Below are 12,331 nucleotides of genomic sequence, written 5' to 3'. Positions count from 1 at the left end.
TGTTTAATTAATAAAGCTCCACTCACTCTGAGAGTTCAGCATCCTTCCAGCGCAGCTCCGTCTCAGCAGCATCCTTCAACGACATCTGAATCCGCAGCATCACACGCACGCTCACACGCACAGGGCAAGTTCAACATGCAATCCGATTCAAGCGGCAGCAGCAGCAGCACTGATGCACACGCGCGCTGCATCTTTACATGAACGCGCAGAGGCTGCTCCGCACACACGTCCGGAGGATGAAGAGCGGAGCGGAGCCGTGTTTCCATGCCGCCGTCGCCTCCATTGTCCCCGCGCTGGACGCCAATCACAGCAGTCCGGGAATAACGGCTGCATGCTGAGGCTGGAGCTGAGCGGTGTCACTGTGGCCGTGATGCACAGCGACTACAACCGCTGTGGCTTTTCAAAATAAGAGCTACGAAAAGGAACGAGACATCGGAGACGTCGCCCCCTTGTGTCAAGGCAATTTAAATGACCACAAGAAATAAATAAAACAAATAATAATATTTTTGTATTAAAGAATTGTAATCAATTTCATTATTATTATTTTTGGTTTTTGTTTGTTTAATCTGTTTCGGGGTATTGGTCCAGCTGGAGCTGGAGTTATGATCTACTGATCCATCAGCCCCACAGCTAATCACGAATGAACTATCAACCTAATCCTGCACACTGGTTATGGACAGAAATCAGAGAATGTGGAGAAAATCACAATCACAGATGTAGAGAACGCGCAGAACCCATAAAGTACACCATCAGTTTCCCTCCCTCTATCCTTCTCGATGACAACCTTTAGAATCAGCCTTTTATTTTGAAGGTGAAAAATCCCACTTCTGGTCAGAGCCTGGTGAATGTTGTAGTTTGATGTGATACTTTGTTTCTATCAGGAATGACGTAACTCCACATTAGACCTACTGTACAGCACCTGCTACTCCTCCATGACCACCGTGACATTTGAACTGTGGGTTTCATCCAGTGGTCTCCAACCACAGGTGGTGTTGACGGACAGGCAGACATTTATATAGACATTTACTGATCGTTGGAGTAGGAAGTAAAATGGTGGTGATTGAGTAAAAGCTGCTGGTTCCATTCCTTGATTCATTCAACACACATGAACTCATCTCAAATGTGTGGTGCTGTGGCGGCCCCCCCCCCCCCCCCCCCCCCCCCCCCACTCAAAACACCCCCACATATGTGGCTTTTTATTTTTAAATCTGTAACAGGCTGCCCCCAGTATGTGGTTCCTCTGGGACCACGTCCTGACACCCTACAGCAGGGGGCGTCAAAGTCGATCACACCACTGGGCAGAATTTCAAAACCCAGTCTTAGTTTTGGGCTAACATTGGTTGAACTGTCGCAAATGTATCTGGAATCTGGAATTTAGGAAAGAACAATCTTGCACTATTACTCACGCTGCACAGAATTTGATCGCTGAATTTTTCCCTCCAAAAACCATACAAACTCTTAACGATCAACATTTATCCTAAATCGATGTTCGATAAGTAGAACAGGATCTACCAGTGGATTGCAAAGGGAGTGCTGGTAAATCATGAGCAAATAAAATAATAATAAATAAAACTAAAATATATGCATAAATATAACTCTACAGTGTGCCGTAGTGACCATATATGTCAAACGCATGTTGGTTCATGGGCCAAATACAAACTAATTAGATGTCAAGCGGGCCGGACCAGTACAACCATAGTCCGTCTTTTACCCCTTTGTTTTCATGCAAAAAAGTACATTAGATAATTCTACATATTTAGTGAAATATAATTTTACAAAACATTTTCTGAACCTTAAGCGTTTGTGTATTTTTTAAAATGTATTATTATTATTATTATTATTATTAGCAGGCCAGTTTTGGCCCGTGGGCCATATGTTTGACACCCCTAATATACAGTAAAGTCTATAGACTATGTTGTCTTTGTATTTGCAAAATACATATAAAATGTTTTCAATGTAGGCAGATCAGTTCAGTCTGGTCTTAGCTCCAAAGTGTGGACACCCCTGGTGGGACACATAGATTGATGTGATGGGCCTTGAGTTTGACATACAGCTTATCTCTCTCTCTCTCACACACACACACACGACCCCCTCGGTCCCCCCTCTATAACTAAGTCCCTGTCTCTCACATCTCTGGATTGAAAGGCGTGGCATTTGTCATAACGTTCAACAATGGAAGTTTGACAGACGTTTTATCAACAGACATCTGACTGTTGAATCTGACTGAACACTAAAGACAGAGAGGGGGTGAGTATGAGAGAGAGAGAGAGAGAGAGTGAGGGAGAGAGAGAGAGAGAGAGAGAGATGGAAAAGAAATCAATAATTAAATGTTTAACCTTCTGTCAGTCTCCCACTATTACCACTGCGCTGCTGCTGCTGCTGCTGCTGCTGCTGCTGTGAGCAGACATGTCGGCCATCTGTTGCCTCCAGGCCGCGGTGAAGGTTCAGTAACCAGTCTATTTCAGGGCCACCGATACAAAGAAGCGGTGACGCTGCCGTTCACACCGACGACGCTGCCACACTCTGGATGATTACTGTATTAGTGAGATCACCTCACCCTCTGTATGTTGTACGTGTAAAAAAAAATCTATTTGGTTGAAAACATGCCGACATCGTGTCAAAACAAAGGGCCGTGAAGTGCTGCAAGAACAGAAGGAACGTTCTGAAGGAGAGAACAAGTGAGGTGAACGACAGGAGACCCCTGATGACACGGAGAAAGTGAACGACTGCGACCTCTCACGGGGTCAGAACGTGGGTGAGTTGAATTGATTTTTCAACATTTGTCAGATGGAAGCGATGAGAAGGAGGAGAACGAGGAGTCAAAGAGGAGGAACCTCGCACTTGATCAGGCAGTAAAAGACGATTTCAGCCGAGGGTCAACAGACCACGGGTTACTTCAGGACACGGCGGTCGTCTCCGCCCGACGGCAGATGGCTGTAAAGACGGCTGCGGTTGATGAGGATGTTTAACATGCTGACGGTGAAGCTGACGGACAAAGATGGAGAAGGGTCGTGAGCAGACTGTGGATGAGACGACGATCCCCAGGATGATGAGATGATCACACAGGCTGTGAAGAACAGGACAGCAGCTTCACAAACCACACGGAGGCAGCAATCGGTGTGTGTGTTAGAGTGATATACACGTGGCCAAATCTGAGGTGCCATGCGTGTGTACCATCTGGGATATGTCTGAATATGACTGTCCTGATTCACCGATGGATATTAATTATTACATTTTGTGCGAAATTCTGCCCGTAGGTTAAAAGTTTGATTTTGTTTTAGATAGATTTTTTATAGCGTTAACATTTTTAAACTTTTTTTCTAAAATTTTTTGTATCCATGAAAGCAAAGAGTGGTAGGAAAGAAATTGAAGATCCGATCTCGGTAAAAAAAAAAGAATGTTCTGTATTTATCACCAACAATAACCCTGAAGTCAACTTTACTTGATTCACCTAAAAATGACCTTTTTTGCTGTTAGCAAGCAAGCAGAAAATTTAGAGTAGAATTTATTGAAACTAGAATTTTGGTTCAAATTTCTAGTCTACTCAGTCGGTAAATTTGCTCAATTCACAAACATCAAATATAATCTGGCAAAGAGGCAAAAGTACCACAAGTGGCTCAGTACCCAGAGGTTGAAGACCCCGGCCACAGACCCAGATTCCAGATGTGGTCCTTTATTACCGTCGCTCTCCAAACACTTTAATGAATCGTCTAGAAATCGTCCAGAGAAGACGTTAACTGCTGTTGCCGTAGATACACACACACACACACACACACACCTTTCTACGTCGGCAGCGCTGCTATGACTTATTTCTGTTGAAGGTCACGCTGCAGAGGCTGGAGCTGCTAACATCGCAATAACAGACCAGTTTATAACATCCACACAGGAAAGTGCTGATTTACCACTGGGAGGCAAAGTGCTGATGTACCACAGAGCGGGGATGGGGGCTGCTGTTGGTGGGGGGGGGATTACAGGCATATAAATGTGGTTGATCAGCTGTTTGGAAGTGAAACGGCCACAGCTCAGCTGAGGTGCGGAGTTCACAGACCACGTTGTGATGACGATGCTTCTCCGGTCGACTGATCTCCGACGTACGTCGGATGTGGGAAAGAGGTGGCGCTGAGTGACCTTCCTATTGTTTTCACCAGAGCTTGAGGACACACAGTTGGACGCAGAATGTGGGTCTGGATATGACGGACAGCCTGGGGTTTGTTTATGGCTCAGAGACTTGGTAGCAACCCATTATTTTTTAGTTTCAATTCTGATGAAACATCATGAGAGTTTAATGAGCTCAAGGGCTGAGGAAGGACTGCAGAATACAGATTGTGAACCTGGATTGGTTATGCTACTAGAAGTGGACCCCAGATGGCATAACAATAATTAACTCCCAATAATGCCCATTAACTCCCACTGACAGCCATTAACTCAAATTAACTCCTATTAACTCCCATTGACTTCCATTAACTCATATTAACTCATTGATTTACATTAACCCATTAAAAAATAATATTCGTCTTTTGATCTGCTGCGTTTGCTAGCGTTCTGGTTCTTCATTTTGAGAACTATAACTTCCAAAAAAATCCAACTGCACTTCTTCCTCTGTTTAGTGTTGCTTGGTGTAAGCACAAGGGTAGGTCAAAAAGTTCCAGGACAGACACTAGCATTTTGAAGCTGTTTTTAAACAATAAAAACAAACTGGAATTTAAAGGAATCTCAGTCTGTAGACCGGACACAGGAGCAGGTAGTGACCTGGTGTCAAAGGTCATCCTCCAGAATTCTGCACAGAAGGAATTCTCTGATGAACAAATGGAGGAGAAAATAAACCTTTTTTTATTGTTGAGGCCAAATGACAGGACTGCGTCCTGGGCAGCTGCCCATGTGGTCCATATCAGAAACTGCTGATATGAAACACACAGAGATCGTGAGGTGCCATCTGGAGAGGGGGCGAGTGGATCATGTGACGCTGCTAAATGACTCCTTCCCTCCTACTCTATTTGGGGGGAAGAATGATTGATTGCCCCGGAGCAGCTTTTTTGGAGAACACAGCGGAAAGAAGTTCTGCAACAACAAACAAAATAATGATTTATTCACTTCATTATAACACAACTGTCTCAGCAGTCGCCTCACTTCCTGTGTGGAGGCCTCGTCATACTTCATGTGTTCCGTCTCTCCACACCTCCTGCTCATGAAAACTGCACACGCTGCAGTTCTGTTACAAAGTACTGTACTACCTGGGATGTGTACTGTCTCACTTCATCTTCACTGGTGTCCAGAGAAAATCTTCATCACACTTGAACCAGTGGTGGACACTGAACTGATCCTGGACCAGGTTTGGTTCCAGCTTTAACCCGTTCTCCACCTTTCTCCTTCACCTTATCGATTGAAGTCCCATCTCAATGTTACTAAATATGACAAAAAACTACGGATGTCCGATAATATCGGCCAACCGATATTACTGGCCAATATTAGGATAATTAGGCAATGTCGGTAAGAATCGTTATTTTTTTTCCCGATAACGCAATGCCTGGGATTCGCCCAGGTGATTTGACCTAAAAATTGTTTTGAAATGAAAGTGAAAGTGATGTATTGTCATTGTGACACAGCACACCAATTTCACAATGAAATATGTCCTCTGCCTTTAACCCAAACAGCTACATATATCGGTAACGGTTGATATCAGAATCGGATATTACGCACTACATCCTAATCGGCATATCAGATATCGGCAAAAACTAAATATCGGATATCCGTATAAAAACACGTTGTTGTATATCACTGGAACAGACAGTACCAATATCAGCAGGTAGAGGTCAGTGTTTCTCTCTGACTAATCCAAATGATGGGATCAAGCTGTTCTGACACAGTCTGGGGCCACTGACCACAGGTTGGGATTTTAAACATGAGGTACTTCAGTGAAATGAAAACTCTTTCTGGCAGTGTGTGAAAATTACAAGTCCATTAATGAGAAGTTGGTGGGTGGTGAAATGATTGGTTACACGGTGTGTGTCATTCTGGCCATGTGTTAAAATGCCTCAAAATTTTAATCTGATTTTTTCACAGATGTAAAGAATAATGGCTACAGTAAAAACCAAACCTCGGTCTGAGAAGAACCGGTACTAACATTTTAAAGTGGGTCAGAAGACCCATCATCTTTTATGACATCAGCACTTCCAAAACAACTTGACATATTTGTGATGCCTCAGCTTTTCAACAATGCCCTTTTTCTGTGTTTTTTTTAATAAAGGTCTACAGCTGCCTCCGTCCTCTCGTTAACGTCCAGACCTTGAAGTGGGACACAGCTAATAACAGAGCAGGCGAGGACACGCTGGGACAGATAAAGACTAAAAGACGGTCTTTGTTGGACGTTCACCAGATGGAGGTAAAAGTGTGTCGAATACCGCTGTGGCTCAATAAACATTGGGCCACACGGTGGTGGAGAGATAAGTGCCCTTGCCTTACAGCAGGAAGATCACGTTTGACTCCCACTGGGTGAATACCAAGGAGTTTTCCTTCAACAGTCCAAACCACAAAGATTAAATCATATTTTCAGGAGGAGGAGGAGGTGGAGGAGGAGGAAGAGGAGGAGGAGGAGAGCAGCCTGTGTTCTGCTGCCTGTGTTCTGCTCTGATGTTGTGTGGACAGAAGTCAACAGTGGGCCGTTCAGGTTTGTGTCTTTCTGTTTTTATGTCATCACATTATTGACTGTGTAACAAATATCAGTTTACAGTAGACTTTAAACTGGATCCAATAATTCAGACTTCTGCTGTGAATAAACTGAAGAGTAACTGACACAGACGACGGACGGCGACAGACCAACGGTTAAATCCCTGTATGAACACAGACTATTTTGTCACCTTTAAAATTAGCACCATAAAAATACATGTAGTGGAAGTTTAGGAGGAAAACAATTTATGACTTCAAAAGTACAGTACAGGACAAATTTGCATGTTTTCACTATAGCATCAAAACAAAAAGACTCATAAAAAAAACAGCAATGTTGTTAAATAATCCTACGACATAGAAAATCAGGTCAAAATGGTTCAAGATGAAGAGAGCATCGTCGACAAAAGATGAATTCCACAACAGTGAAACAGGTCAAAAGATAGCACCATACACCACCAGAACTAGATGGAAAGCTTTTGTTTTACACACACACGCACATACACACATGCACGCAAACAAACACACACACGTACACAGACAGATGAAGAGTTCGATGCCCGGCCACTGAGAGTCGATCGCTGCCAGTTCTCCTGACTCAGTGTCAGTTTGATTCAAAAGAAAAACAGTTTCTGAAATCAGCATTAAAAAGGTCACGGTTGGAACATGAGGAGGACTCGAAGAACAGCTGCAGACAAAAACGTTCTAAGACAGATGTTCTAACGTCAGAAAGTGTCTGATTTTTACTAAATCACGTCAAGATGGCACACAACCGTTTCAAAATAAGAGCAAACTGCGTCACAACCGTTTCAAAATAAGAGCAAACTTGACATTTGGATCCAAATGTCACGATGTCACTAATTCTCAAACACTGGAAACAACCCTGTGTTCCGAGGCCTTTATTTTCCACATGATTTTACCAGGTGAGCTGGTATGCGATACACCCGTCTCCGAGCGCTCTAACCTCCGCGCACGCAGAGCCGGAATTGTTGTGAAAATGTTCTGCTACATGGGCTGTGTGCGGCCGTCAAACTGAGCGGCCCATCAGTGGGTCTCCGATCACCAGCTGGGTTCGTTCACTGTAACGCTACAGTACAGTTCCACGGCTCCTGATTAACACGTTCGCTTATGACATATATTATTATACAATATATCCAATGTATGTGGATGATAATCTTACCTATGTTTAAAAAAAGAAATAAAAGGCGCTCATTATTTAAAATTGTTAAAAAATATAGTACAGGAGTGAAGAGGGCGGAGAGTACCCTAGAGCCAAGTTGTTGCTAAGGTACGAATGCAGTCTTTTGTACGCCTTCTGCGCTCTTTAGCGTTAGCTTGCGAATGCCTACCTGAGCGCATAAAACAGAGCAGTACCACTGTAAAATCTTGGGGGCAGTGTTGAGCAGTGCAACTTAGGCGCAACCACAAAAGCAACAGGAAGAAGAAGACAACGAGAACAACGAATGTGTCTAATGTCCACATGGACCACCACTGTCTCCTGCTCCCTAATGTCCACATGGACCACCACTGTCTCCTGCCCTGTCTCTGTGACCCTCCTTCTGAGGAGGAACATCGTCACCTCTAATGTGACCGTGTTTGCCGTCATCTGAGAAACTGACATCAGTCCGGAAATGAACCCAGAACTCAGCACTGCCCCTAGTGGACATATTGCTCAAGAACCATGTTAAAGGTGAAGCAGGCATGGGAGAGTACGGACGTATCAATTAACGTACGTTAAGTGGACCAGACTTTGAAACAGACGGAGAAAGTTCAAGCACTTTTTTTCCCACGATCTCTCTGTGCAACACGAAGCTTCTGGATTGTCTTCCAGAAGCTTCCCTGTCTTTTTGGTTTTGGTTTACAGCAACAGAAATTGGATATTTTTCAAGTCTTCATTAAAACTAGAAGCTCATGAGCCCGTTTTCGAAAATACACACACGTGTGCTTGGCATTTATCTTTTTTTTTTAAATACAAAAAAGTTCCATCAATAATAGATAATTGTTTTCATATTTCACAATATTAAAAAAAAACATTTACAAAATGGAGCGCTACTTGGAGGGAAGTCAAACGGTGTTTGGTCATTAGCTCTTGTGCTGGATTTTCTTGGCATAAAAGTCCCTACAGGTCTCACAGCAGCGCTGGTACCACCTCATGTCCTGACACAGGTTCTTCTCCCGGATCACTCGACAGTACACCGTCCACTGGTCCCCCAAGCATTTGTAGGTCAGAGCAGCTGGAGAGGAAAACCGTCAGTGAATCGGTGAGTGCTGACCCATGAAGCCAACAGGTGACTGAACAGATCGCAGTGTGTGTGTAATTATTCCTCAAACAGACGGTGCTCCTGTTTCATGGATCACAGTATTTAAACATCGAATACCTTGTTGTTTTTCTCAGTATTACTGTGATCTTTAATAGTACCAAGGACACATGACATGTCATTTGTCAGCAACAAGTATCACAAACAAATCACCTTATAACACTGTAATCGTATCAGGAATTAAAACTACGTACACGAACACCAACATCTGGCAGGTGACTAGATGACAATAAAATCTATCAGCCAACCCATATTATCAGACTGATATTAGCATAATTATGTAACATCGGTAAAAAACTGATAATGCAATGCCCGGGTTTTGTTCAGAAAATGTGACCTAAAAATGAAGGATATCTGATAATTTCCACCAACCAATATTATCAGCACAATATTAGTAAAATTATTTTTTTCTCCGATAATGAAAACCCGATAACGCAATGCCTGGGTTTCGCTAAATATGTTGGAACTATTTGTAGGGTCCTGAGACATTAACCTCAGTTTTGGGGTCAAACTGCAGCATATATCAGTATCAGTTGATATCGGAATTGGAAATTAAGGGTTTGCACAAAATCGGTAAATTTCAATATCAAACTACACTACAAATTCGTAGGTTAGACCTCCACATACTCAACATTAAAATGACCAGAAAATAAAGTAAATCTTTAAATCCATTTAAGTCAGGGACTTGAACCAGGGTGTAGTTACTCACCGAGCCTGGGGGAGGTGATGGTGTTCACATTGACTTTTTCGTTGCAGGCACCATGGTGACAGGGGCGGTAGGTCGGCGGTCTTAGTGTCACGGCGCAGTCCGTACCGTGACGACCTGTTATTTTGTGCATACACTGGACCACCCGTGACTGCAGACCCTTCCCACAGGATGACGAACACTACAGGGACCAATACAATACGTCACTTTTACAGTGGGGGGTGGGGGGGGGGTCAAAACAAGCTGAAAAAATACGTCACTTTTACAGTGGGGGGGGGGGTCAAAACAAGCTGAAATATACCCTACAGTCCTACTGTTGATTGATCTGATTTAAGCACCACTAGGGGGCGACAGCATCTCTCTAATTCCTTTTAAGATTTGAATATTGGAATCAATGAATGGCAGGGTTAAAAAAAATCTCTAGAGCAGGGGCATCAAAGACATGGCCCGTGGACCAAAACAGGCCCGCTGGGGGGTTCAATCTGGCCTGATTGATATAAAAATGCACAAACACTTCATGTTTGTGTTGTTTGGTCAAATAAATTATATTTCATTAAATATCAATATTTCCAATATATTTGTACTTATTTGCAGGAAATGTGGACTTATTGTTTATTTATAGGTAATTATGCCCTTGAACTAACATGAGTTTGACACCTCTGGTTTAGAGTAACAACAGTATTTTACCAACCACCAAATAAAGTTCTGCACATCTGTTTCCACTGGCTGCCATCGAATAATAATGTTGTTTTTTTTAGCCTGACATGTTCAGGTTCACCTTCTTCACCTCCACAGGAAGTCCTCCTGCACCTGATGTATCCCTGCTTTCTGTCGGCTGCAGTCAATTTCTAAGGCTGTCTGTTATTCAATCTGACCTAAATATCTCTACATGTGATTTGTGTTCACATCGTGGAGAAACAGAATCCGTCTCCTTTACGTCTCCGTCCTATCTCACCAGTCCTGAGTCCTTTGTTCTTAATGGTGCAACCAGACCAGTTTTTTTTTCGTGCCAGTTTTTCATGAAACAGACCAGACACATTAAAAGTTTATGTAATTTTAACTTCCACTTGTAAAATCTCAAAGCGATTCAGTGTCCAGCCTGTTTGACAGCTATGCTGAACTCACCTCTCTTTGTAGAAATATGGATTTTGGCTACGTCTGCAGGGACAGGAATCATTTAAACAGTCAGAGACACAGGGAGGACGCTGACTGATGTAAATGACTCCAGATCAAAGACATCCCATAATTGTATCCATGCTCTCTCCAGCCTTTAATGCTTTTTGAAATACAATGTGCATTAAATTTGAGAGGTTTTGTTTTTCTGTTAGCAGCTTCAGGCCAAATACCCACGACAAAATGAAAAGGCTGCGGTTTGGTCCTCGTTGTTCTTGACCTCATTAGGAACGTCCTGATTTTAGCTTTCTTCAACGACACACAGCTCTGGCCTCATTTGTCCACCAGGAGATGAATTTCAAACAGTGACATTAGTATGTGAAAAATATTATGTAGATGAAAGGGTGGAGGGAAGGATGGATGATATGTCGATGAATGGACGGATATATAGATGGATGGATGGATATATAGATGGATGGATGGATGGATGGATGGATGGGTGGACATACTAAATTTATTCCATTCTTTTTTTTATTTTATTTTAATTTTTTTTAATTTTTAATTTTTATTGCTTCACTAATCACATTGTCTCTGAAGTGGGTATAGCAAGAGGTCAAGAGGTCAAGAGGCAGCCATACATTGGACCACTCTCCGGTCTTCCATTCGTAACACTTGGAGTGGTCTTCACAGGGCTCCGTCGTCGCCGGCTGAGACATCGGATCACACCGTCCCTGAGGGTTCGTACAAACGACGGTCCTCTGGCGAACACCTTGACCACATTCTGACGAACACTGAAAAAAAAAAACATTATTAAAATGATTACGGTTTCTGAAAAAAATCTAAAAGTAACTTTATGTTTTTTTCAAGGCAAATACTTTTGTACAGGGTCTAAGTGGACAAGGGTGTTAGTGGGTAAACCATGACGAACAGTTGGTTTAGGAGTTGTCAGGATCGGTACTAATGCCCTTCGGAAACCTTTGTGAGATCAGAGACACTAATGGTTTTCTCATGACGTCAACCCAGACTGATGTCACCGTACCTTGGACCACTCTGAAGCCTCCCACACCGTCAGGCAGAGCCGTCCCTCGCAGCCCTGCAGGACCGGAGGTTTCCCCCCCTGGCAGTACAGGTCTCTGGTGTTGATGACGGAGCCATTCTGTAGGTGGTAAACACAGACCACCACCCTCTGCTGGAGACCTTTACCACATGTAACAGAACAAGGTCCCCACTCTCCCGTCACCCACCTATGAAAAACACAGCCGGTGATTCTTGTTTCTCTGTAGTCACATGGGTGATGAGTCATCGAGTATCACTGAAGTAATGCATGTTTGAAGTAACAAAGGCCTCCCTACAGACTTCATTTTCAGACAGAAAGTATAACCATCTGAACATGTGCTAATGAAAACAAGATTTCACCTGGGGGCGCTGCACCCTTCGGAGGAGAAACCAAAAAAAAGAATCAACTGAAATGAACTGTGAACTGGATAAAGTCAAAACTAGTTTTACTGGCGGGGGGGGGGGGGGGCTCTCGCGG

At 43.2% G+C, this 12,331-nt stretch overlaps 2 protein-coding genes across 12 annotated transcripts in view; both read right to left on the bottom strand.

Annotated features, from left to right (window-relative positions):
- The window catches only part of minar1 (membrane integral NOTCH2 associated receptor 1), a 33,354-nt gene extending 32,969 nt beyond the window's left edge, over positions 1-385 (bottom strand). For all 11 annotated transcript variants that reach the window (XM_025055520.1, XM_025055524.1, XM_025055523.1 and 8 more), the window contains exon 1: positions 27-385. The gene's annotated coding sequence lies outside the window, so the exon portion shown is untranslated. The remainder of the gene's footprint in view (positions 1-26) is intronic.
- Positions 386-7,465: 7,080 nt separating this feature from the next.
- LOC112487023 (A disintegrin and metalloproteinase with thrombospondin motifs 17-like) lies at positions 7,466-12,232 on the bottom strand. Its single transcript, XM_025055626.1, has 4 exons — positions 11,837-12,232; positions 11,436-11,588; positions 9,688-9,865; positions 7,466-8,894 (listed from the first exon to the last, which is right to left on the bottom strand). The coding sequence occupies exons 1-4, from the start codon at positions 12,098-12,100 to the stop codon at positions 8,743-8,745; spliced, it is 747 nt and encodes a 248-aa protein (XP_024911394.1). The 5' UTR covers positions 12,101-12,232; the 3' UTR covers positions 7,466-8,742.
- Positions 12,233-12,331: the final 99 nt, after the last annotated feature.

Source organism: Cynoglossus semilaevis, chromosome 5 (genome assembly GCF_000523025.1).
Source record: "Cynoglossus semilaevis isolate Cse_v1.0 chromosome 5, Cse_v1.0, whole genome shotgun sequence".
In the NCBI taxonomy this organism is placed as follows: domain Eukaryota; kingdom Metazoa; phylum Chordata; class Actinopteri; order Pleuronectiformes; family Cynoglossidae; genus Cynoglossus; species Cynoglossus semilaevis.
Note: the sequence above shows the minus strand (reverse complement) of the source record. Positions and strands in the feature narration are given on the sequence as shown.